Here is a 26,529-nt window from a genome sequence, read left to right on the forward strand (position 1 = left end):
CTCCTGGGGAAGCCAGGTCAATAAATAGCCTCTCCTCCGAAGAACCTGCAGTACAAAGGTACCTCGATCTACATCCCTGCTACTCAAAGTGTGGTCCATGGACCAGCTGTATCAGCATCACCCGGTGGCTTGTCAGAAAGGCAGACTCAGCCCCCATTCCAGATCTACCAAATCAGAACATGCTTTTTTAACAAGACCGTCAAGTGATTCCCGCACATGCTTAAAGTTTGAAACATGCTAGTCTGAGACAATTAAGACTGCTTCTCCCTTAGATTCAATGGTCCCAAGACTGTTTCCACCTTCAGCAACTTTCAGTGATCATATAAACCGATGGCAACTCTGGTAAGAGCCCTGGACTTGGAGCCTAAAGAGCTTGGATCAAATCATGGCCTTATCCACGTTTGCTGTGTGACTCTGGGCAGATTACACTGCCTCTCTGAGTCTCGGGTTCCTCATGTGTAATATGGTGATGACAGGACCTCTGCATCCCCGGGCGACACTGAAGATGAAATGAGGACTCCTTTTTGAAAGCTGCCACCCATCCCAGCACCTCACAGCACACCCTTCACCTTGGTCCTCTTTCCTTTGCCCCAGGAAGGAGACATTGTGCTTCCCTCGGGCCCCCGGCACACACTTGCTCCCCGACCGCAGTCTCAGCTCCAACTGCTCACCCCGATTTCTAGAGAATCCTCTGCAGCCCCCTAAGAGGCTGGGTTAGGGCTAGCTAGTGCGAAAAAAGATCTCGACTTCTTAAAATGGCACAGAAAGCCTGTAAAGAGGAAACAACTGGAAACGATGACACAGTGTTGCAAACTAAAGGGACTTTAAATACTGAAGTCTTAACATGGCTTTTTTTTTTTTTTTCTCAGACTAGAACACAGCATGGGTTACTGGCTATGATTAAACAACTCAGAATCCAGGCTCCTTAGGTTCCTTGAAGGGTGGCAGATGAGCACGAGGCCAAGTCTGGTGCTAAGTGATGACCAGGGCGTGAGAGCGGGCACTGCCTTCCTGTCGGAAAAGTTACTAGTAACCAGCACGTCTCTCATTTCACACAACAGATGTATTCTTGAAAAGCCCTAACAGTTTGCCACCGCTGAAGGAGTTCACGGCATTTCTACAAAGCAAATCACACAAAGTGAGCTCGACTGTTGCAAATCCAAATTCCTTCTCAAAGGTTGGCGACGAACTATGTGCCGGATGCCTGTGTCTGCGGTGTCTGCGTGGACTGTCGGGGGGCTCTCCACATTCAGCTCCCTGTTGGGGACCAGGGGTTTCAAATTAAAGTCGAGAGAAGGGTGTACCAAATCGTGACGCTGTGTACCTGTGAAGGGATGGGAATTTCGGGAGGCATTCATTTTCCACTAGGCTGGACCACTTGCAACTCTGAGCTGCATTCTGACCTGCAGTAGTAGCTATTCCAAACGGCTTAGCCTAGCACCATAGATCTTCTGCAACGTTTGAATTCTGTGTAATTATTACACATACTGGTATTGGTACGTGGGAAAATGGACGATAAAAATACGAGGAAGCGTATAGTCCTAAACTGCCCGCCTCTAACACAACAGCACCCCGCCTAGCAATTCTTCTAAGAGGTGCTGGCTTATCTTCAGAAGGAATCCAAGCCCAAAGATCCTCCTACACTAAGAATGTAGAGTCTCAGACATAATTCGGAGGCTCCCAGTGGGTCTGTCCTGCAACCACGGGACCTTTGGGTAACCCTCTGAAGTGAGCTTTAATGTTTAAATTATATTCCATTGCAGATGTGTCCATCTGTACCTATTTTGTGAGCGTCTTTTCAATAACATAGTATTTCCTAGTGTAAAACCGTGGCTTTGGTGAAGGTTTTTATCACAGATGTTTGCAAAGTGTAAAGAGATGAACGTGACAATAGAAGGTTCTTCCTACTTTCTCAGATTCTGAAAGCCAGCAATGAACGGACGTGGGAACAGACGGATGACTGTAAACTTCGTCTACAATAATCATGTTCTGTATTCAGGGCTTAACTGAACAACCCCGGCAACATAAGACTGATGGTGTTTCGGTGCTGTTCCACAAAGCAGGGCACCGGTAACAGAAGCAGCTATGCCGTATGTAACCCAGGACCTCAGCACAGCATCTCGCCTCAAAGGTGACGTGTTCAGCTGCACCCACTGCGACGTTAGCTAATAGGAATCAGGTGGTTTCAGAAGTCAACCACAAAGGAAGGTGTTTTCAACGGCACCGTTAATGGAGTCTGCCCTGCATACTTCTAACAAGCCACGAGTCACGACATCTATTACCTCCTACTCAGTAACCGGGCAACGGGTTAAAAACCATGCTACTTAATGGGCATCACAGCCTCCTGGGTCTCAGTCAGTAAATAAAATGCCTGCTGTTCTCTGGCTAGAGAATTTCTCATCCTCTGGAATACGCCAAGCACGCTTGCTGCCTGAGGGTATTTGCGCTCTCCGCTTCCTCTGACCCAGACGGACAGGGACGTTTCCCCATCTCTGCTCAGGTGACCCAGAGGCTTCAACCCGGCCCCCTGTTGTCCCTCGAGCTTTTCTCACTACCTGCTTATATATTTCTCTTTCTCTCTCTGCTGAAGGAGCGTGGGAACTACATCTGCTCTGTTCACGGATGTATCTCTGGGGTCCAGGAGAGAACCTGGGGCACGGTGACCCTCAAATACTTTTAGAATGAATGGATGAATGTGTCCAGAGGGAAGGCAATTCCTTCAAACATAAAATTTTTAAAAAGGCAGAGTTATTGCTTCTAAATAATTTCTTCATCAATGCTGCTTCTTGTTATAAAAGTAATACAGGTTCATTTCAGAAAATTTAGCAGGCATGGGTAAGTCAAAGAAAAAAGAAAACAATTTAAAATACCTATTATTTTATCACCCAGAGATATTTACTGGTAATACTTCAGTGGCTATGCTTTCAATCCTCTTCATAGTTTCTTATTCGACATACACAGATTTCTATTGTCTGTAACCTGTTTTTCCCCCTTTGTACGATGAGAAGCTTTCTAAGCACTTCCACCACCTGATTTTAGTGACTGCGTGATGATACTCCACTGCAGGGGATTTAACCATTCCCCTGTTGTTGGACACTTAGGCTGCTTCCAATTTTCACTGTCATCTACATGCAGATGAAGAACTTTGTCGTCCAAATCTCTACCTACATCCCAGATCTCCCCAGGATAGATTCCTGACGTGGAATTGCCAGGGACTAGTGCACAAGGCGAGACATTCAAATCTGAGCACAGAAAGTCAGAGAGAAGAGGAGGAAACCCAAAGAGTCAGAGCAGCTAATTCCTGAAGGCACAGTCTTGGTTTCTTCTGGGTCCCGTGTCTAATTCCGTGCTTGGAATTTCTAACAGCACTTCTTTTTCACATCGGGCTTGGTAGATGCGTTTTATATCAGATGCCAAAACAAAAGCACATCTTCACTTCCACAATGTGGAGAGCAGTCTTGGAAGAGAGCTTAACAGTGATTCTTAGGTAAGCAAACCCCTGAAGTCATCCCCCTTCCTTCTGACAGCATTTTTTTCGGTCACACAGTCCAATCTGCAACTGCGACCCGGAGGCGTGGGGCCAGGTGAGTCCTGCCACACACCTGCGTCGACACCTGCCCATCGCAGTTTTCGCCTAGCGTCGGGAATCACAGGTGACCAGCAAACCACAGGTGTGCATCATTCGACTGCAGGGAGGGCCTCAGAGCCAGAGACCGTCAGCCAGAGAAGGGTCCTCGAGAAGGGCAGACCTGCCTACAGCCCAGGTGAAGATGCTACTGTCCAGAAAGCTCACACTGCTACCCAGGGCCGCTGAGCTGGGCCGTGACTGCCGTGCAGGGGGAAGAGAAGGACGCTACTTTCCTCTAACTGGTCCCTGAAACAGGACCCTGCAGAGGGTCACCCCGCAGAGGACCATTCCCTTGCGCTGAGAGCGGCCCCCTCTGGGATGTGATCTTTTATCAGTGGCATGAAGGAGAGGGAGCTTTTAGTCTTTGAAAGGAAGCTGGAAATAAGCTAATCACGGCCACCCCTGTTACAGATGATGAGGCTGACGCCCAGGGGGATCAGCTGATGTGTCTAAATCAATTTTCCTCCCTGGCCTCTGAGTCCAGAACTCCGGTCTTTGAATTCAGTGCTCATCCTCCGATATCGAGGGTAGGCAGATGTTTTCTGTAAATGGACAGGTAGTGAATATTTTCGGCTTTGCCAGCCAAATACGGTCTCTGTCATGACTACCAACTCTGCCGTTGGGGCGTGAGAGTTACGTGGATGGAAGAATGAGCCTGGCTGTGTTCCAACAGAACCTTATTTACCAAACAGGCAGCAGCCAGGACTTGGCCCGCGGGCTGCAGTCTGCACATTCTTGCCCTGTACCATGCAGGTTCCCAAACCATTCATCCTCATTTGCAGTTAGACTTAAATAAAACATCCATCTCTCCTTGCTAAGCTGTCAGAACAGCAACAATTAAGAACCTCACATGCCCCTGAGTTAAATTACTCTTCAGTCTCTTCCATTACGAGCACAGGAAAGAGCTGTTTTGCAGTCAAACAATGTAGTGAGTTGGCAGAGCAAAAATTTCAGGGAAACAACATTAAGTCATTTTCTGAATGAGCAACGTTTTTATGGACACATCCACTTGGGCTGTGGCCGCTGCTGAATTCACAGGCAGCCAGCAGGCCTCTGTTGTCATGGCAACCGAGCCATACTCTCGGGAGGAACACCGGACCCGTGACGCGTCAGCACTTTGCTAGATGTGGAAAGTACAAAGCTCTTGGTTCTTCTTGCACCGAGCGTTAGACACCTCTCATGTCCAGCTGTGTTGTCTTCTTTGCAGCCAACCTAGCCTTCCCCCGTCTCCCAGATCCGTCTACATGCTACTGGTCTCACCTGCTAAAAAAGTCCTGGAAAGGATGTTGTCCCCATCTCCCCAGTGGCTGAGAGTCCAGACTCATGTGAGGATCTGGGACCAGAATCTTTATCATTTCTAAGTTTTTCCATCTGGAAAAAGGCTGTCTTTCTTTTACTAGAAAGCACACCCTCGTCCAAAGCCCACCCTAGAGGAAAGCCTAATGGCCGCAGAGATGGCTGTGGTTATTGTTAGAGGATTTGGGGCATTTAGTAATTTTTTGAAACCTGTATCCCTTTTCTGCTAAAAACGCTCCCCTTTGGGATTAACGCCGAGCTGGCTTTATGTTGGCTGCGGCGGGGTCAGGAGCCGGACGAACTCACGATGCGATCAAAGTAAGTGGTTTTCCAGGCTGCCAGCGTAAAAGTGGGAAATTCTCTGCACTAAGAACACAGAGCAGACGTGAAATGGGTTGGGCTCGAGAAAGCCAAAGTAGCCTGAAGGAGCCACTGGGACCTCGAGGAACCCTGGGCATCACCCTTGCAGCTTCACAATGAGTTCCTAAAATCAAGGGAGCACAGTTGTTTCCTAAAAACAACTGGGAGCACAAAATGGCAACCCCACCCTCGTGTCTGTCAAAAAGTAAAGAGATGCAGGCACAAGTTCGTCACTATCTTCCGGGTGCAGGTGCAGGTTTTCATGGAATCTTTTATTTGCAAATCTTGACTGCCCTCTTGTGGTCATTATTTTCTGGCTCAATTGCATTTTGACTGGGATCTTTAAGCAGAAATACGCCCAAGGTTTACTACTCTGGCCCGCAGAGGCAAAGTTCCCATAAATGCTGTGAAACGGCACAAGCAAGACCCAAATTCTATCTTTCCAGCTCTGCCTTTATAGAGGATGATTCAAGTCTCTCACATGAGAGCTGGGCCGTTGCGTGATGCTTACGGAATGTGTACCAGTGGTGGGGTGTGTTTGAGTCATGGCGTGATTTCTGGAAAACAAACAAAACCCCAACCACTTCTAGACGTCTCTTGTCTCCTGAATCTCATCCCAAACCCCTATCTGGACCCAGACTTTGTAAGTCACAGATGCAAGAAGCAGGGACAGACAGGCAGTGAAGGCTGAGAGGGGCCCTGGGGTGGTCTCAGAGGGCTGCTGTGTTTATCTTAAAGGCAGAAGCACAGAATAATCTGGGAAATAACAAAATGATGATAGTCACATGAGGGCAGAATTCAATGAAGAAGCCACCACTGGGGAAATTCAATTGGAGCTAAATGATCACATCAGCTTCCGAAACAACAAAACCCAAACCAAAACTAGCAATAAAGCCCAGCTCCCTGGAGAAAGTTCCAGACATTTGTCTCCACTGCCCTTCAGCTGCTGCAGGAAAGGTGGGCAGGACTGAGCACCTTGACCTGAAACTTTATCCTCACGGAGGTTAACAAAAACAACAACAAAAAAATTATGATCTTTTCCCCAAAATGCTGAATACGTTTGCTCAATTATTCAATTAAAATTCTTTTCCTAAAACGCCTCTAATTGACAGCAGCAAGCATTTCGAAAACGGGGCCGACTGCAATTAAATTTAGCATAAAATTTTCATAATTGTTGATTTTATCCCATCTTCACTGAGCGTTTTTAAACAGCACCAGTTTTTTGTTTTGTTTTTTAAAAAAGAGGGACCTAATTATAGCTCGATGGGACACTTGCTTCCAAGACTGGCGGCAGCTGCACGATTCTGGGCGGTTCTGAGCTGTTTGCCGACAGCTCCTCTCCGCTGTGGGAATCGGCTGATGGGGAAGCTTGAGGGTAACGTGAATGGTGGATTCGGGGCCCACCGAAGCGGATGGGAGGATGGGTTCCGGTAGTGCTGACTTCTCCAAGGCTTCAGTCTCTCCATCTGTAAAATGGACTAAGATCCCCGACCTCCTCTGGGGTGGGGAACCCTCCCTTTCTACTCAGGAGCTGCTGCCAAGGCTGCAGCATCAGAAGGAAGATTCCTCTTCAAGGAAGTGGCAGAGAGGAGCAGAGATGACACAAAGGGACTAGGAGGACCTCTCATGAATGACGGGGGTGGGGGTGGGGGGGGTCCCAGTTGCCCCCAGGGGACATGGCTGAGCAGCCCAGGGCATTTGCCAATAGAGTCCTGGTCTCCAGGACGGGAGGAGGCCTTTGAGGAGGAGCTTGGGGGAGGGTGTGTGGGCATGAGGTTGGGGGAGAGGGTGTTCCCTGCCTCTGAAGTGGATGGGGGCCTTGTGTCAACAGGCCAGGGAAGTGCCAGTAAAATGTAAACGAATTCACTTACTGTGACCCCATGGGTCCCCACAGGCTGCTGGGACCTGGGGAAGTGTGGGTCTCAAAAGGAACACATCCCATAAGGAATGAAATCATGGTTTTCCCCACCCTCAAAGCCATCAGTCCTGTGCCAAGCTAGCTGCCCACCCGTGCCCACCAACTGGAGTTGTGGACAGAGCCCCTCCAGCATGTTTCTTCTCCATCAACAGAGAGCAAGGGTCCCCGGGGGCTGGCCGTGGACTGATTACTGACAAGTCTATTTTCAGAAGAAGCCACAAGGAGAAGATTGGTTCCTGAGCCTGCAATGCCGCTCTGAGAAGAGGTGTGAGTGAGCAGGGAAGCCCACCTCCACTGCCCGGGCCAGGGTGAACCCCCCACCTTCACTGCCCGGGCCAGGGTGAACCCCCACCTTCACTGCCCGGGCCAGGGTGAGCCCCCACCTTCACTGCCCGGGCCAGGGTGAGCCCCCACCTTCACTGCCCGGGACAGGGTGAGCCCCCACCTTCACTGCCCTGGGCCAGGGTGAACCCCCACCTCCACTATCCTGGGCCAGGGTGGACCCCCACCCCCACTGCCCAGGCCAGGGTGAACCCCCCACCTCCACTGCCTGGGCCAGGGGGAACCCCCACCTCCACTGCCCGGGCCAGGGTGAACCCCCCGCATACAGGGGATATTTTCCTTCTCAGGGAGAATAATCTGTTTCTTGCTCTGAGACCCACAAACAAAGGCACAGGAAACATAAAAACCGTGCCCAACACGAAGCGTGCTGAAAAAGGCAGGGCTGCCCAGCACCTCTTGACCCTGTTTTTAAGTGAACTCAGGACGGTCCCGTGGCACTGCTGTGGGCGGGCTGGTGGGGGCGCTGTCCCCCTACAAAGGGTGTGGAATGCAAACCGGGGTCTCCCAACGGGGAGGCGAGTGGTTCCTTTAAATTGGAGATGGCTTCTCAGAAAACAGTGATGCCCAGCGGCTGTTCCGCGAGGGATGGACCCCGACCTGGCGATCCCTGGGGCTAGGAAGTAGGGAGGATGCTGAGAGGAACAACGGCAGCAAGCACTTATGGAGCCAGGCTTTGCTGTAAGCACTTTTTATATTTACCCCTTTAATCCTCTGAACAATCGAGGAGGGATGTACTCTAACCACCCCCATTTTAGAGATGGAGAAACTGAGGGGAGAGAGAGGGGCTAAGTGGCCCCAAGCCACACATCTTGGGGTTGGTGGAGCTGGGATTTGAACTCAGGCAGCCTGGCACTTCGCCACCACCCAGTGCTGCTTCCTTGGGGGTGACAGTTGAGAGCAGCGCTGTCCAGCAGGGGGGCAAAGTGGGGACAGCCCCTCCCCGGGGCTGGAGGGACCACCATTACCTGCCAGGAGGGGACCCAGGGAGGTGAAGCCCTTGCCCTAATCCTTTCTTCTGTGTTGTCTCTATTTCCCTTTCCAGACACATTTTTTTTTTTTTTGCGCCAGCTCTTCCTACATGTTGGGAAATAAAGCCCTAAAATACGTATATTATTTGTCCCTGGAGTAACAAAATTTCCAACAGTAGCAGAGACAAAACCATGTTGTGCAGGCACATTGTTCCACACAGGCAAGAGATGTTTGGGTTTGGGTCACAATTAGGATCTGTGGACCCAAGGGTGAGTTCATTTCATCAGAGGAGAGGTGTCCTCTGAAGGGACAAGGTATCAGGTGACGGGCAATTCATTTGCTTTTAAGCAGGCACCGTCTCCACGTCCTGGAACGGTCAAGAGGTTTGCCTTCTCCGAGGACGCACGATGTTTTTACTCTGAGGGAAGAAATCGCCCAGGGCAGTGACGAGGAGTCTTGAAAGGCGGACGTTTTCACACATGATAGTTACCACACTCTGCAAGATTTGTGAAACCTCAAAGAGTATTTTTCTTCTTCCTCATTTCCAATAACTCAGGGTCGCTAACCTCTGGTGGCCCCTCCAGGGGACATATTTGTAGTGTCACATACAAGTTTTAAAGATGAGAGACGGTAAAACATTATTTAGATGTTTTCTTTGGTGCAGTATTTTTGAGAGTCTATTATCTGTTGATGCTAGCTTAGGGCAGGGGGTGGGATTTTCCCTTGCAAATTCTTCACCCAAGTATTTGAGTGATTAAATTCCCCTCTTGGTTCCAATACGAATGTGCTGTAACAATCCCCAGCCGATTTTAATGATTAACAAAAGCAGTGCACTGAGAACACAGCTGGTGCGTGGCCCCCAGCCAGCTCCCCCAAAGGCAGTGGTGTTGTCAGAAATGACAATCGACCAGATTTTTAAAATAATTTACATGCAAGTTGCACAGTTCCATTGGGTCGTTTGGGGAATAGAATGGTTGATTAGGTTATGACAATCAAGTGCGTTGGGAAGAAATCGAAAAAAATGAGAAAAAATGAAATGTAGTGAGTAGCATTAAGCCAGCATTAAGAACGTCAGGACGATCTGATGATTTCAGCCTGTGATGTATTTACACTACACCTTCCAGATTGACGCACATACGTGGTGTAAGAACACCGTATTGATTACATGCTAATGTGGATGTGTGCTTGGTAAGACTGAAAATTAGTCAATCTGTGATTAGAAATATATATTAACAAAAAGGAAGGTGTGCTGTCAATTTAAAGATGCACTCTTTCCCCTCGTTTGATGCTTTCAAAACAGACTTGAACTTATCTTTCTTCTCTGGTAGGAGATTTCAATCTTTCCTTGGTAAAACTTTAAAGGAACCTGATCTGAAGATGGGGGAGGGCTGGGCCACTCCCTGGGTGATCAACACACTAGCGTTTTTCCTGGCTGGAGGGCCGTGGCCGCCTGGACAGGAGCACACAGACGAGGATAACAATGAGCGTGAGTTTTCAAGCCACCAGAACACACAGCACATCCTTAAGAGTGGAGCGCACGGCTGGGGGCTCAGGCTTGGTGGGGCCACAAAAACCAGGGCGGACGTTTTTGTGGAAGGAAAGGCGAAGAAGGACAGAGTGGTGGAGGCACTACCTTTAAGGAGCGGACGTCACAAACCTGGAAAAGACAGGGGAGGGAGGAAACGCTGCTAGGTGAGCAGGATGCCGCTCAGGGCTCGCCAGCTGCAGGGGAACTGAGGCCCTTGCAGGGGCAGGAACGCTTTCCCGTGTGAACAGTGTCAAGCCACACGGGGCCAAGACCCTTCCCTCTTCTTCCTCATCATGTTTCTACGGCCAGACATGGCGTCACGTCAACAGCTCCACTACATGCGTGTGTGTTTCTTTTGCTTTTGGCCAGTCCATATGGTGGGGTGATGAGGTACTGGGGTACCAGTTAATTAAGTGTCTGCCATAGTAACAGCCAGTTACCTTTACATAGATAGCTGTTATTCCATAAATGAGCATAAAAGCAAACCCTCTTACCATTAAAGCTATTTGTAACAAAATTTATTTTTTCCTCGATGATGCAGAAGGCTCTTCAGAATCTGGAAGAGCCTGAGATTACTGGTGAAACATGAACTGGTTAGTCAAGCCGAGCAGCTGGTTAACCAAGCTCTGGTTGATCGAACGCCAGGTAACCAAGTTATCCTCTTGAGGTATATACTTCTTGTAACCTTACAACTTCTGTCTCAAATAACCCACCATGATTGGGTAACTTTACTTTTTCAAGTACTAACGTGAGAAGAGCAAGTTGAAATCATCTTAACGGAGAATTCTATACACGCAGTCACGAGTCTACAGGTTGAGACAGTGCGTGTGTCAGCTCCTGGGAAAAAAATGTGAGAGAAAGGCTGATCTTCTGACCCCAAATTCCACATCCTGAAAGGGCCACAACATCCCTGAGCCTGAGCAGAGAGATCAGAGACAAGCAGATTACACTTTGTACTGGGAAGGCTGCTAAGATAGGACGCTGGTCAAACTGTGAATTTCACATCTCTTTCAGACAGGTCTGAACCGACTATCTTCTATTACATCTTATAATTATGGTCCTTTAAATCTGCAATCACAACGTCTATTTATAATGATTCTCTAAATAGGCCATCTTTTTCCAATCCCCAAAAGCTCTATTTTAGGCTAGAGATCTTAATCCATGTCAAGATTAAAGGGAACTACCAAGAGCAAGAAAAACATCCTTATTGGAATCCTGGGGTTGGAACGAAACTCAGAGAAAGCTGAAGCGTGCCTTTCTCCTGCACTTTCCTGATAGAGTTGCCTAATCTTGGCTTGAATCCTCTAGGTTCCGAGGTCTCCGGACTGGCTGAGATGCTTTGAGACGCACCTAACATGGCTTTAGAAGGGTCCTACCTCTGACTCCTGTCTGCAACAGGTCTCCTGACTCTACGGGACGACAAAAACGCTCCAGCAGGGACGGACACTTGCACACATCTGCCCTGCAGCTTCGCAGCCTGCCAGCAGCCACTGGGCAGTTATTCTTAGTCTTCAATGGACCCAGAAAGAACTCTAAGCTGTTTCAGGCTTGGACATGACAAATCAACCCAAATCTCCTTCCCGGAAAAAAAAAAAAATCAAAGGGGAGGCTTTTGAAGTGAATCAGCCTGATTCCTCTGCACACACCTGCAGGAGCTCTGCGGGAACACTTTCCAGACCGCACGCCCGCATGTCGGGGTGGGAAGTGAGGGAGCAAAACCCTCTGCTCCAAGTGAACAGGTCAACGTCAGCCGCAATTAGCCTAAACGTTAACTACCTGGTCTTCAGTGAAGTGCTGAAGACACAACAGCCGCTGAATTCACTGGGTTCCTGAGCCATGACACTCCAGGACCCCACGTGGCTGGTTTGATGCGCTGGGGGAGAAGCACAGGCAAAGCCACAGTCTTAAAGAGCAAGGAGACCTCATTTAAGAACACGAACAAAAACCATCAAGAAAACTGAAATAACCCCCCTACAAGCACCCCAGCCACAGGCTCCCCAGCCCCATCTCGGGAGCTGCTGTCTTGAGTTCCCCGAAGCATCTGTGGTCCCAAGTTCATGCCACGTCACCTACGCGAGCCGTGATCTTTTCAGCAGTGGGGCGGGATTCATGTCCCTGGAACTGGAGATACTGGTACCTGGACAGGGAACCGACTGGCGGCCTGAGTCAGATCCCTGCTCACCTACGTTAGCTACTGGGTGAGAGCCGAGCAGACAGTCTGCTCTCCCGCGACGGTGGGAGTCGGGAACATTACCCACACGGCGCAGGCAAAGTAAAGGTCCCACGCCCCCATGACTACTCAGCAGAATTCTTAAGAACAAGGTTCACGTCTTAACTCTCCACCCACGGAACAGCGCTTGACATGGGGCAGATGTGGGGTTCACCAGCTGAGATTTCCAGAGCCACCCATTTCCGCGGCCACAGGAATGTGGGAAAGGAGCTGGTCCCTCTCCAAGAGCGACCATACTCATCACTCAGACGGGTTCTGCCTGACTGCTCGAGGGATCTGAGCGTGTAAGGGGAGGGAGGCTGTCTCCGCCCTGGACAGCTCCCACCACCTCCCCGGGTACTGGGCTCGGACATCCTCCCCTGCGATGCGGAGGGAAGTCAGTGAAAGGTGGATTCCTCACGGGGCCTGATGTTTAGATTCTGAAGCATTTGGAGCAGGACCCGAAGTTCTTACTCCGGAAACACGAAGGGGGCCCACCTTACAGGTGTGTCCGGCAAGTGCACAGTCTTTAGTTTTGCACAAGGAGGTTTCAGACCGGTTTCAAAGGCTTGAGAATGATGAAAAATGGGTAGGAGCTGAAGAGCCTGAGACAGAGGGAAGTGGAGGGGAGGAGAGGGTCTTTCTGAGGGACCTTAAGTAAGTTCTGAGATGCGTGAAAGAGCATGGGGTGTGGTGGGCGGGGCGCGGGAGGGGTGTGGGGGGTGTGGTGGGCGGGGCGCGGGAGGGGCGTGGGGGGTGTGGCGGGCGGGGCGCGGGAGGGGCGTGGGGGGTGTGGCGGGCGGGGCGCGGGCGGGGCGTGGGGTGTGTGGTGGGCGGGGCGCGGGAGGGGTGTGGGGGGTGTGGTGGGCGGGGCGCGGGAGGGGTGTGGGGGGTGTGGCGGGCGGGGCGCGGGAGGGGTGTGGGGGGTGTGGCGGGCGGGGCGCGGGAGGGGTGTGGGGGGTGTGGCGGGCGGGGCGCGGGAGGGGTGTGGGGGGTGTGGCGGGCGGGGCGCGGGAGGGGTGTGGGGGGTGTGGTGGGCGGGGCGCGGGAGGGGTGTGGGGGGTGTGGCGGGCGGGGCGCGGGAGGGGTGCGGGTGGTGTGTGGCGGGCGGGGCGCGGGAGAGGTGCGGCGCCCAGGACCAGGAAATGAGAGAGAAGCCTCATCCTAGACAGTAGAGCCGGGTCCTGCGACTAACGAGCTTGACGAAATTCCTCCTGTGCTTTTGTTTCCCCACAAATAAAAATGATTTTAAACATCCCTCCTGGTTTTAATATTCCATTATTCCAGGACTCAGTAAACTTCTGTAAAGGACCAGAGAGCACATATTTTAGGCTTCGTGGGCCACAGTCCTCGTCACAGTGACTCAACTCTGCTCTTGTAGCATGAAGGCAACCCTGGCCAGTAAGGGACTGAAGGAACACGTGTGTGTTAATAACACTTCACGGACACTGAAATTGGAATTTCATCTAATTTTCAAGTATCGCAAATATTACCCTTCTTTGATTCTTTTTCCCCAACCACTTAAAAGTATTTAAGCCATTCTTAGCCCACAGGCCATACAAAAGCCAGTGGTTGGGTGCAATCCCCGCACTGTTTCATGTAGATACGGTCGGGGGTGATGGGGGTCTGTCCTGCCGTCACATCCTCTCTACCGGCATTTCTCAAACTTAAGTGGGCACAGGAGTCAATTTGTTAAAATACAGACTCTGACCCATTCAAAGTCTAGGATGGGGTCCGAGATTCTGCGTTCTGAGTAAGCTCCCAGATGCTGCAGGTGCTACTGGCCCATGCCCCACACCTGGAGCTGCAGGAATCCAGAGTGCCAGGGTAGCCACCGCTTCCTTTTCTGGGATGCCCAGGAGTTCAGGATCCTTGGGATCGACATCTGTAGGGACCCCGCCCCTCCATCCTAATTTTTTGTAGGACAAGTTCCTTGGGAAAAACATCCTGTGTGATGTCACCCTTACTCCAGGCTTTTCTCTTTAAGGGCCCTTTAACTGCTTCTGAGGTGCCTGAGGTGGAATGAAAAGGACCCTTGTCCCTGCTGAGTTGCACTGTCTGTGTTATGTTAACGGACACCTGCTCTAACTCTTCCTTCCAGTGCCTGTCAAAGGGAAGCATCCTTGGTACCTGCTGATCCCCTGTGGGTACCAGGGCCTGGGTCCACCTGGATAACTGCTTCTAACATTTACCGTCAGGATTGCCCTGTTTCCTTAACCAGCAACGTCCACCCACGAGGCCACCCTGATAGCCACAAACACAAGGCTTTTCATGTCATTTCGGGAATTCATTTGATGGAACAGATGACCGGAATGCACTATCTTTTTTTTTTTTTTTTGGTTTCCTAACTAAAACCACTTCCATAAGAAAATGTAAACTGAAAACATGCTGCCCTGCTATAGCATGAATGCGCTCACCGTCCCTTACAGACTGATAACTAATTCCGTTCAGCTGCTCTTGGAGGCTTCGCGTTTGCTCTGTGGAGCGGCAGCGTTAACCTCTGTTGACAATGAGCTAATGAACGCGTGAAAATAATTTCCGACACTAAAGGGCCTTGTCCTATTTCAGTTTGCGATTTTGCTTCTGAGACAGAGCTGAAGCACAACGAGTGAAATAAAATCTTTTAACTGTTGTGCATTTTATAGATTTTTTTCTCCCTTTAACATCCACACAGTTCAGAAAGTAATTAAGTAAGGTATTTAGGCGGTGAAAAAAAAACCAGAATCCATAACAGGGCATATAGATTTTCTGTTTTGTGTCCAAAGGGCAACTGAGAAGTATTCTGGTTTCCATAGTAACAGGGGCAGGCCTGATCAAATCAACAAACAGCTACAATTTATCTGAGGGTCTCCAATGAGCTATTTTTTTTTTTTCTCATCCGAAGACTTCTGAATTAGGATAGTCCTCAAAGACAATGGAGGCTTTTGGAAAATCCAATTTCAACAACAGTAAACAGAAGAATCCTTGCTTATATAACCGAGAACTTAGTCTCAAATGCAGTGATTTAAATATCTTAACTGTAATAGTAATTGGATCACATTTTACTTGTTAATCAGTAACAAGGAAAATCTTAAGACATTTCCCCAGAATAAATAAAAACCGATCTATAGGTGACCTTCAGGCACCTGCAGCGTCCCCACGGTGGTGCTTCTAGGAGTTTCTGAACCTCTATCACGAACCCTGCAAAGCAGCTCATTCTCATAGACTATGATTATCAATTTTATTTTGGCTTCTTTTGGTTTAGACCCTGAAAAGGGTTCTGCATGGTCACAAACACAAGAAACTGTGAAGACACAATATCACACATTACTTTGACAGAAGCCATTGCTAATCCAGCTTTAGATTCCGACCAATGGACATTCTGTAGAATCTGTTAAAACAAACCTTTCAAACAAGATATTTCAGCCATGAAAAGTTAGTGGCACCAGTTCCCAAAATGCCTGTTAAAATTAACGTAGCTCATGCGATCACAGTCCTCAGGTCCCACATTCACTATAGTCTGAGACGTAAAACTTTGTGTCTAGAAAGGCAGGCCAGAGGTGTTCTCTGAGCCTTCACTTCTGTGGGCCTCTGACCCTCTGCTCACGACTCTTCAACTAACCAGAAGATCTCAGTAGATTTCATTGGGACATTTGGAATTATTACAAGAAATGTATATTATTAAATTACTAGATACCCCAAATATCCCAGCTTTGTTACATCCCTGTCTCTAATGTAGTTACGTGGCCACGCAGAAAAAGTTTATTATCTGTGCCCAGTAATGGGCTCAGAAACTTGAGGGAATCTAACCTTTCGAAATCCAAGTCTCTTGGAAAGAACTGGTTTCTAAGCCAGAGGAAAATACTGTATATTAGAAAGTCATGGGTTTGCATTTCAGTCCTCATCTTGCAACAAACTATTTTTCTTCGTTGGGAAGAATGTTCTAGACTAGCTCTGTCCAATAGAAATACAGTGTGACCTACATATGTGTGACGCTGGGGATGGGACCCAAGGAAGGAGCCTTCCTTGTCTGGTGTTCCAGGCTCCTTTCCTCTGCCGTGGGGCGGAGGCGGGAGCAGACCGTGAAGTGAAGGAAAAAACAGAGAAAGAGCTCTTCCTGGCAGAGGTACCTGAAGCTTCCCCCAAACCCCAGCTTCCATCTTTGCACTGCATCGCCTTAAGTAGCATGAGGCCTCTTGGGGAAGAACTTCATTATTCTCATACGTCTGTATTTTTTTTAAGAGCAGAGACTGCAAGCTGGTCCCCACTGGCCGAATCCTCCATGTGTCTAAGACAATAGATGTGTGTTTGACCTACACAAGGTTCAAGCTTTAGTTAGCTGCTAAAAGCAAAAGAAATCAGAACACGCTGTATAATAATCTGGACATTTGGCTTCTCTTGAAGAAGCAGATCTGGCAGCCGTGACCCTCCCTCATGCACAGCCACCATCAACTGGTACTGAGTAGCCAAGGCTGCCACCTTTAGATGGGCCTGCACTCACCAGTCCCGACTGAACCCAACTGTCCTGCCAACCCTGAGGCTGGCTGTCAGCTGCGATTTATTTACATTCTCTCATTTACGTTCCTGAAGGCATCCAGACTCAACAGCCCCCACCCTTACGCACTTGCCATCCACATCCTCTGTAACCAAGTATCAATGTAACAAAGCACCGTGAACATTGTTATGTTTTACATCCTTTGGGATTCATTCTATCTGGATATGACTTACGTGTTTCTTGGGGATAAAATTTTATTTGGGAGAAGGAAACAACAGCAGGCGGAAAGCAGGACCATCAGAAGCCTGTTAGTGTCAACAGTGCAGTATCTCTGTGCACACACGTGCACATACGCACCAGAGGGGAATTCCAGGGAGCCCTAGTAAGCCTGAGGAAAGGAAAGACTCCAAACGGAATTAGCCACGTACACAGGCTGAATCTGCTACTATCGGAATCCCTCGAACAGCCAACAGGCAGGGAAAAAGTTGTGACTTAGAACATAAGGCAGGTGCTCAGAGAAAGAATGTTCGTTAAAGCTGACATGCCTGGTAAGTAAAGAAAAGTAGGGAGGAAGATGAGAAGAAATAGGGAAGTGAGGAGGGCAGAGGGGGAACCGAAGAGGGGAGACAGGAGATGAGTCTGGGAAGGAAGCAAACACAGATACCCTCTGGGAGGGAGAGAAAGAGCTGGCCTTTTTGAAAGATCTGCAGCAAAATTTAGATGCTTACTTAATTACACCCAGACGACCTCCCAGGTTAAGACCCAAATGACCTCCTGCCACTTGGAGGAGCACAGCCCCTCTTTCTAATGAGAAGACTGCACGGAGAACCTTGCCCGGCTCCCTAGTGACAGGCAAACCAATTTCTTATGCGGGAACCAACCATGCTCACTTCTGGGATATTTCCAATCTCCATTCTCTAAACGGTAATAGACACAGAATGTCAACAGCTTGCAAAGGAAGGTGATGATGCGACACGTATGCCTTTGAATAAAGAAACAGATTAACATTTAAATTACTTTTTGCCTTTTGGCCGGGTGACTGCAAAATTCTGGCCCCTCCCGACATTAGGCTTTCTAAAAGGAAAGGCGGTTCCAGTCATTTCTGCTGGTCTCCTCACCTCGAATTTCTGCCTGAGCTCCACGTTTCCTTCTTCATCCCCTTCTGGAATGGGCACGTTGTAGTACTCCCCTTCCTCCTGGTTAAGCAGCTTGTACCTTTCAGAGACACGGGAGGGAGGGAGGGGTGAGAGCCCTGCCCCGGCAGCGCCCCGGTTCAACCCCTCCCCTCCACGCCCCAGCCCGGCTGCTTCTGCAATCCATCCACGGGGAGATTACAGCCAGACAACTTCATATTCAGTGGTCCCTTCAGACCTAAACCAGCTCATTTTCTGAATCTTCAAATGCTCTAGTATTTTCAGACGATGTACTCTTGGCTGACACACACGTACTCGGTCTCAGGCTTCCTTACCATCCACTGGCTGGCATCTTCATCAGCTCTGAAACTCCGAAGGAGAGGGACCCCATGAAGTCGTTCCTTGTTGTTCGATCCCAGTCCCAGATTTCTACGGACAGTCGTCGGTCTTTATCTGAAGGTTTTAATTTGCTACGAAAAAACACAAACACAGACGCATACGAGGTTATCTTGACTGTGTATTTGGGGGGTGATGTCACATGCTCACGATCTGAGCTGGTGCCTCTTATTTTTTTTTTTTTAATAATGTATTCAGTTCTCTTCCTGTGGTTCTCCATCAGCAAAGTTGCAGCCCCTTGGCAACCAAAGCTCCAGACTAGGGCTCGGCAAACTACAATCCACAGGGCACATCAGAACCACTGCCTGTTTCTATAAATGAAGTTTTACTGGAACACAGCCATGGCCATTTGTGTAGGCACATGTTGTCTGTGGCTGATCTGACTCCAGAACAGCATCATTGTGTACCTGCAACAGAGACTGTATGACCCATAAGGTCTAAAATATTTACTATCCGGCCCTTTACAGAGCAAAGCTGGACAGCCTCTGTTCTATACACTGGACAGCTACCTTCTGGTTGTGCACAGATAAACCGCTTCCTGTGTTCTAGTCTACAAAGAGGACCACTTGCTTGTGCTCAGCTCACTCAGTGTTTTCTGACCCCTACCTTATTCATGCCATTCCCTCCTCCCTTCCCCTCCTCCCTTCTTCTCTTCTACCATCTCTACCTCTGAAGTCCCAGCACTCCTTTAAGGCCCACTTTAAATGTCACCTCCTCCAGGAAGTCTTCCCTGCTTAGAGGTAAGAATAATCTTCTTATTTCAGTGGCAACAGCCACTTCTATGGTACTCAGTCCATATTTTAAAATTTATTATTTAAATTCTTACCTACACCCTCCTCTAACCCTCAAAAGAACCTAAGTCCATTGAGAGCTGGGACACACTATACATTTTTGTATCACCTGTAATGTAAAAGAATTTTTTGTATAGAAGTTACTGATAATAATTTGCGGCCTGCATTGTGTAACTTCCTGGTAAAACAAGTCTCTATCCATCAAACGGGGGTGACAACAGCTCCCTCTCTAGCCGGAGTGGGAGAGGGCTTAGGAATGAAGCAATATTTAAAGACGTTTGTAACAAGCTCACATCATCATCTCTAACAATGTGGAGGGAGGAAATCCAGCCAGGAGAGAGGACACACTTACAATGTAAAGGATTCATTCCACTGGGGGTTTAGCGTCGAGCGGATGGTTTTGGTTTTTTGTTTGCTTTCATTCTTAGGATCAGGAATAAGTTTCAGCTTCACATAAGGATCTGAAAGCCCATTTGGATCCATAGGGATTAGATTTTTTGCGTCTCGTACTGTGGAGAGAGAAAGAAGAAAGATCAAACGTTACAGAAAGAGAACAGACCGTGTTGACCAGTGTCCTGCGTCAGGACCAAAATGGATGAGAGACATCAAGATGGTGTTTGAGGGAGAGGACGTGAGGACCAAAAGCCTCTGACCCTCAACACAGGAAAAGCTGCTCACTGCCACCCTTGCCAGAGAGAAAGGTCCAGCCTGGAGACCCAGCATCCACCTGGTCCAGAGGGACCTGGGACATTTGGATGCTTGTCAGAAATGCAGACCCCTGGGCTGTACCACTGCGTCACTCGAGGCCCTAGAAGAAGTCATCTCTTTCCTGTGTGAAGGTCGGTGATTTCTAACCTGGCTGTACATTGGAATTGTGTGGGAGGGGGTTTAAAAATTCCAGTGCTTACAACTCAATTAGAATCTCTGGGGGAGGGGGGTTGGCCCAAGTTTTTAAAAGTTCCCCAGGTGATTCAATTGCGCAGCAGAGGTAAGAGCCATTGGTGCTCACAGCTGGAAGGCAGGCTGTGCTCCGCGGGTGCCCTATGGTCGTGCTCCGCCAAGGGAGGGGGGCCCGCGTCTGAGCAGCACCTGGAGCGTCACCTGGGTGCTCAGGAGACATGCAGAATTACACTCAGAATCCTCAAGGTCACAAGATCCCCCCCCCACGTGACACTAATGCACATTCTATCTTGAGAAGTGCTCATATGCAAACCCACAATAATTAGGAGGAAAGGCCGCTTCACCCACAGAGATGCACCTGGCAGAGGCTTAGGACAGTGGGAGCTGAAGCCACTGTGTGTCAGTGAAGCCCCCATCTACCACTATGAGGAGAAGGGACAAAGGCCTGAGTCTGCACACCCCAGAGGTCTTCCTCACCATCTTCCAGTGGCATCTTCCCCGACATGGCTGGAACTCCCCATCCGCAGGGCCCCTAGTTAGCCAGACACCCTCAGTACACATCTAACCAGGACCAGGCTCTGTAGCCCAGTGGCTTGTACAATGTGGCTCCTGGACAAGCAGCATCACCAACTGAGTCAGAACTCGGTTGCGGGGGAATGTCGAGCAACCTGTGTTTCCCAAACCTCCAGCTGATTCTGATGAAAAGTTGGCAAACCACTACGCTAGCCTTAATTTCACTGCTAAATTAAGGATTTTAAAGAATTTTTTTTTAAAGGTGCTAGAGTTGGCAGTGGACAGGGACAGAGGAGGAGATGGAAGGATGCTAAAGATACTGGATCTTTGGGCACAGCGCTGAGAGCAGAAGTTCCAGACAGTATTGTCCTTACCAGTCTGGGGACACGCTGAGTGCTGCCACCTGCTGGCCAGCAGCCTTACATCTTCCTTGCCTGGAAGCCATAGCGCAGGAAGGGGACAGGTGGGACCATATTCAAATGGTCTGGGGAGAGTGGGCTGGCTCAGGGCTACAAGCCACAGAGAAGCCAGGCATATGTTCCTGCTACTCCACTTACGCCTTCCAAGGATTTTTTTCCCCATAAGATGACATCTAACCTCATCCAGCTGCGTGTGCACAGAACAAAAGCCAGCATGCACGCGTGTGCTCTGCCGCTCAGGCCACCTGCTTCGGCATCCTGCCTCCATCACGTAACCCCAAGTTCACGAGCCTCTGTTTCTCCATCTAGAAAACTGAACAGGGACATATTTCCAGTGGTCCAGGACTGTTGGGAGAATTAAATAAAATAATGTGTATAAAGTGCCTTATACTGTTGGTGGTTTGGAAAATGGTGGAAAAGAAAAAAAAAGATTGCATGATGTGAGTGCCCACTTACTATGCCCTGGCCCTGGTGTTTCCGACACATCCCACTGCCTACAATTTCAAAGTCTACAATGAGGTAGGAGGTCTCTAGGAGACCTGGCCACCTGAGAATTCCCCCAAATTCATGTAGGTTTTTAATGCGATGCAGAAAGGTCTACACTCTTAAAACAGCAACCCAAGTATCACAAAAGATGAAAAATTTGAGTATAAAAATGAAGGTCTCCCACAATGGGCCAAAGGTCCCCCTCCAATTAAGCACTGGAATGAGAATCAGATACTTTTTAAAAGGCAGAAAGAGCTCCGGCATGTCTAACACAGAGGCCACGTCCCAGATAAACTAACGAGGAGCCATCAAGGCCGCCCAGAGCGCCTCCAGATGCAGAACGAATGCGGGGGCTGGCGTTTCCATCTGCAATTGGTAGTCCTGGCAGCCGGCACACATCAAACCAGGCTGACCTCTTCTGAGTGGTGATGAGTTAAAATCTTGATGGGATTTAAAGCTGTGGGCTTCCGACTGAGCTATGGTCATTAAAGTTGAAAACAAAAAGAGTTCTCAATTCCAGCTGTCACTGAAGTAGACCGTGGATCGAAATTTCAATTTCTTATCGCAGCGGAGAACAGCCCACCTGATGTGAGCTGGGACACCTGGATCAGGATTGGGAGCGACCAACTTCGCGTCCCACCTGCTCAGAATGTGGACTCTGGGGCCAGGCTGCCTGTGTCTGCATTCTGGCTCTGCCATTTTGTGTTTGTATAACCCTGTGCCTCAGTTTCTTCATCCGGAAAACTGTGAGAATTATGTAAGTTCCCACATGTACAGTGCTCAGCACAGTGACAGGCACACAGTACGCGCTCCATAATGATGAGTATCGTTGTTGTTGTTAATACAAGTTTCCGGCAGAGAACACAACCCCAGACACTTTGATGTCCAGAAACTGGACTGTCGGCTTAGGAATCGGCAGGCGAGAGCTGTGAAGAACAGTATGACAGGGAAATTTTCTAATGTGGTTTCAACGGCGTGGTGTCAGCAATGTCTTAATCTACGGAGCAGCGCTGGAAGGTCGGACACACAGGAGCAGGTGTGCGGAGGCTGGGAGAGGGGAAAGCTAGGAAAGAGAAAAGAAGAGCGAAACAGGTGGGGCAGTGGGTGAGACGTGCGAGACGCAGGAGGGAAAGCAGGAGAATGTGATGAAGACGTGGCACCAGAGGGCAGTGAGGATGCTGCCTGGCCTTGGTGCCTCGGGGGCTCATGGCACTGGGGTGGGGGTTCCCCACCTCAGCTGTGCACTGGAAACACCAGGGATGTTTTTGTCAAATACTGATGCCTGGGTCCTGCCTGCAGAGAGTCCGATTTAATGGGTCCAGGCTGAGGCCCAGATATTAGCATCGCCCAAGCTTCCCAGGGGAGTCCTGGCGGTCGTTCTCAAAGTGTGGTCCCTGGGCCAGCATCACCTGAGGCATCATTTGCATCATTCAAGGACTCAGACTAGCATTTACTTTAACAAAAAACTGTACTTGGTTTTTTAACACTCTATATTTTAAAATGTATTACTCGAAATTTATCACTATGGAAAGTGGAAAACCAAGACTGTCTGTCATAAATAGAAAGCACCCATAAAAATAAATATGATGAAAATCCAAGGGTCCCTAATTTCTCAGTGGCCTGAGGCCTGCTGTCTCTCAGTTACAGAGGGGAAATTAACAGGTGAGAGGGTGTTAAGGACATTCCAGCCCCAGATAGAGTCTTTCTCCCTGTTACAACCAAGACTGAAAGAAAATTGAAACGGTAATCATTTTTTCACCATGTAATTTAATGCTTCTTAATGTCAGTTGAGCATCTTCAGAAATCGTCTCAAGTACGACCAAAAGTCAGAGCCCCTCACAGGCCCCGTGTCCAGGATGTGGAGTATTTCACAGCCCAAGAGCACCAGCAGGTCCAAGAACTGACCAGCACAAGTCCCATGACTCATTTCCTGCCTCTCGTCTTCTACAAGAACCAGAATGTTTTGACCCCCAGAATTAAGACAGAAAAAAAAAATCATGCTCCCTTGATAAATTATTGAGAATGAGAGTTTTGGGTGGGGGGTAAAGCTCTAACGTGCCAACTCCAGTTGGAAAGGTGGATGGTCTCTGCACACTGCAGTAGAGAAGCAGCCAGTCTTCCCTATAAACTCAGTGACACTACACTAATTGTGCTCCCCAGGGTCCACCAGGCTGGCCCAGAGCCCCGCGGGGGACCGCACGCGGCAGGAACGCTTCTCCCTCCCTATCTCATTCGTCAGTTCCCCAGCCCCTGTGAGAAAAACACATTTGCTAAAGAAATACACCTGTTCCATGGCATTGGCCATTTCAGAATGGAGGACTACTCTGTCACTGCAGAACTTGAACAGAGAAAGAGAACGCTAATTCTGTCACCATCGTTTGACTTGAAATGGTCAACTGTCGAGCCCAGCACTGAGAAAAACCAACCCGGGGCTGAAAGACTATATAATTTCCTGATAATGTAAAGATACCATTTCTGGACAAAGTCCATTCAGATAAAACTATGGAGACTGAGAAATACCGGCCTGGTGCCCCAGAGACACCTGACATAGGTGGCTAGGTGAGCCCGGCGCATGTGAGTTTTGAGTAAGGGTTTAGGCCAGTGTGCTGTCTCAGCGTGAGCTCAGAGGACTGGGCAGCCCTAGCCGGGCTGGGGAATCTAAATCGAAGGTGTAGATGGAACAGCCAACACTTAGGAATGAAGCCAGGGGTTTGGCCCAGGGCCTGCTCGATGGAGGGGAAGCAGAGGTGTGGATGCAGGCTGGCGGGCAGGAAGCAGCGACCGCCGTGCTTTCTCAGGGAGAGGCAAGTGATAGCCGCAAAGACTTGTCAGCCGAGTGACTGTCTAATGGGCACGGGAGGACGCACGGTGACTGTCAGGCTCACTCTGCTTGGGCACAGGCTGCAGACGGTGGCTGACTTCTTAGGGGCAGGATAACTGAGTGGCCAGGAGCGTGGGCAGCTGGGTTCAAACCCTTGCTCTCGTGCTAATTAGCTGTATGATTTTGGACAAGTTACCCCACTTCTCAGTTTGTTCATCTGCAAAATAAGAGCAATAAAAAGTGCCCGTCTCATAGGGTTGCTGGGAAGATTCAATGAGGGAATACACATAAAGCACTTCGAAGAGGGCCCAGAGCAAATGAAGTGTCATGGGAGCACCTGCCGTTGTCACTCACGGTCATGCTAAAAAGTGTTTGCTGTCTTTCTCATCATCGTTGTCACCACGAGCACCAACATCCAGTCCTCCCGTCTGGTCAGGAGGCAGGGTGTTTCCTCTGGGTGAAGAAACCAAGTATGCTAAAGGGACACGTTCGCACAGGACTGGAATGCCCAGCCGTCAGGGCTAAGCCAGAGTTCAACAGTCAGCTCCCAGCTGTTCCAAAATAGTTTGAGATTAAAATAACAAAACAATTTGGTGCAATCCTGGATCCGTTCAGAGAATGGTCCAGATTGTCTCTTGATCCCAAGAAAATATGGAGTATAACTTACCAAGTGTAATAATGACCTGTAAGCTCAGCACCTAACATGAAAGCCAACACCACTGGACCCACCTACCATCCCCCCGCCCCTGCAACCCCACCTGCCTGCCTCCCGGGGGGGTTGTTAACCTCACGCAGGGGTTGCCGGCTGGGCACAAGCCAAGTGGAGGCTCTGAGGGCTTCGTCTGCCACACAAAGTAACAGCCCTCTTGAGGACGCAGCTCCATCCCCTTCGCCTGCAGACTGGGATGGTCTTCACTGACCCATAGTAACCTGGCCCATCACAGAGTTTATACACATCTGGACGGCGACACTGTTCCGGGATGCACAAAGAAGTCAAGTGCCCCCAAATTCAAGGACAACACAGACCTTCAAATGATCTGTTCTGCTTTAGAAAATAATTCTCTAATTTTAGTGCCCTTTACCCCCCTCTAAGAGCACCCTATTCAAGGCTTCTGTTTAAAAAGCCAACCAGCAGCACAAAAGCTCAGAACAGGGACTTGCTGCCAAAGTCTGGATCGTTCAGTGTGTGCTGACCCACGGACCCCCTCCCACCTCCATCCTTGCTCCACAGCAAAAGCAAGAGTAAACAAAATTCTGTAATTCTACCCCACATCATGCAAAAGCCAAAATTATGTTTCTGGCACTACCAACCCCCCCCCCAAACTCTTCTTTGTTTAAAATTACCAAGGGCAAAAGAGGCATGAATGCAAAAATGCTGAGGGGACAGGTAAGCGCAGAGAACAGGTGAAGGGTTAGTGCCTGTGGTCAAATGAACCTGGTGTCTTTTAACATCAGGCGACAGAGTGATGGAGGCTCCGCAAATCCATCAACCGTGCCCTCAAGCAAACACAGAGCATCGATTTTGACAACTGTAGCGCCTTCTTTCAGAGAACTTTAGACCCGTAAGTTAATTTCTTATTAAAAATATGGTCACATTTGAACATAAGTTTCATGTTAGAGAAATCTGATGAGTTATTTTATTCCTAAGAAGTTTGCCTTTAAAGAGAAGGCAGAGATGAGCAGCGGGGTGTGTGAGCTCTCTCGTTTCTCCACTGAGAATGGCTGATTTCAACCACGTGGCACTGAGGGTGTAGGCTGGTCCCTGACTCCCTGGCACCCAAGAAGCTAAAGAACATGGTGGCGATGGGAAGGGACCACATTCCTGGAGAGGTTTCTCTGCGGCTGACACTGTTTTCAGCTAACTTTACGACAAAGAGAGGGATGCTATTCCAAGCCCATTTGCAGACGGGGACTTGGAGGCAGAGAGGAGAGGGGTTAGACCTGTGTGCGACACAAAGCTAACAGGTGGCCAGGCCGGGGTAGGCTTGGAAAATCCAGCTTTCCCTTGTTATTGGGTTAAAAATGACCCCAAACAAGACAAAGTCCCAGGGAAGAGGTGGTAAAACTGGCCTCAGCTAGGAGGGGATGGGAGAAGTCTGCCCAGGGGGATGGGGAGGGTGGGAAGAGACCACAGCCTGGAAGGAGGAAGGCCACAGAGCGCGGGGGGTTCAAGGAACACACGCTTTGGGTTGAGCTGTGGGTGTGGCGCAGGGGCTGGTGGGAAGGAGGATGAAGTGCGTATTTCTGCCTTGGTGCCTTGAACCCAGCTGAAGGGACCGTGGCACCTGACTTAAGGACGGGAGTGAAGTGGCGTCTCGGGCGCCATTTTAAAATCACTTGGAACAT

The 26,529-nt window shown here is 49.4% G+C and overlaps 1 protein-coding gene across 3 annotated transcripts in view; it reads right to left on the reverse strand.

Moving 5' to 3' along the window:
- PRKCA (protein kinase C alpha) overlaps positions 1-26,529 on the reverse strand; it is a 361,417-nt gene that overhangs the window by 51,817 nt on the left and 283,071 nt on the right. For all 3 annotated transcript variants that reach the window (XM_074343523.1, XM_074343521.1, XM_074343522.1), the window contains exons 6-8: positions 19,397-19,553; positions 18,193-18,327; positions 17,843-17,939 (exon numbers count right to left, since the gene is read on the reverse strand). In XM_074343523.1, the coding sequence (XP_074199624.1) occupies positions 17,843-17,939; positions 18,193-18,327; positions 19,397-19,553 (389 nt within the window). The remainder of the gene's footprint in view (positions 1-17,842; positions 17,940-18,192; positions 18,328-19,396; positions 19,554-26,529) is intronic.

Source organism: Camelus bactrianus, chromosome 16, assembly GCF_048773025.1.
Source record: "Camelus bactrianus isolate YW-2024 breed Bactrian camel chromosome 16, ASM4877302v1, whole genome shotgun sequence".
NCBI classification, from domain to species: domain Eukaryota; kingdom Metazoa; phylum Chordata; class Mammalia; order Artiodactyla; family Camelidae; genus Camelus; species Camelus bactrianus.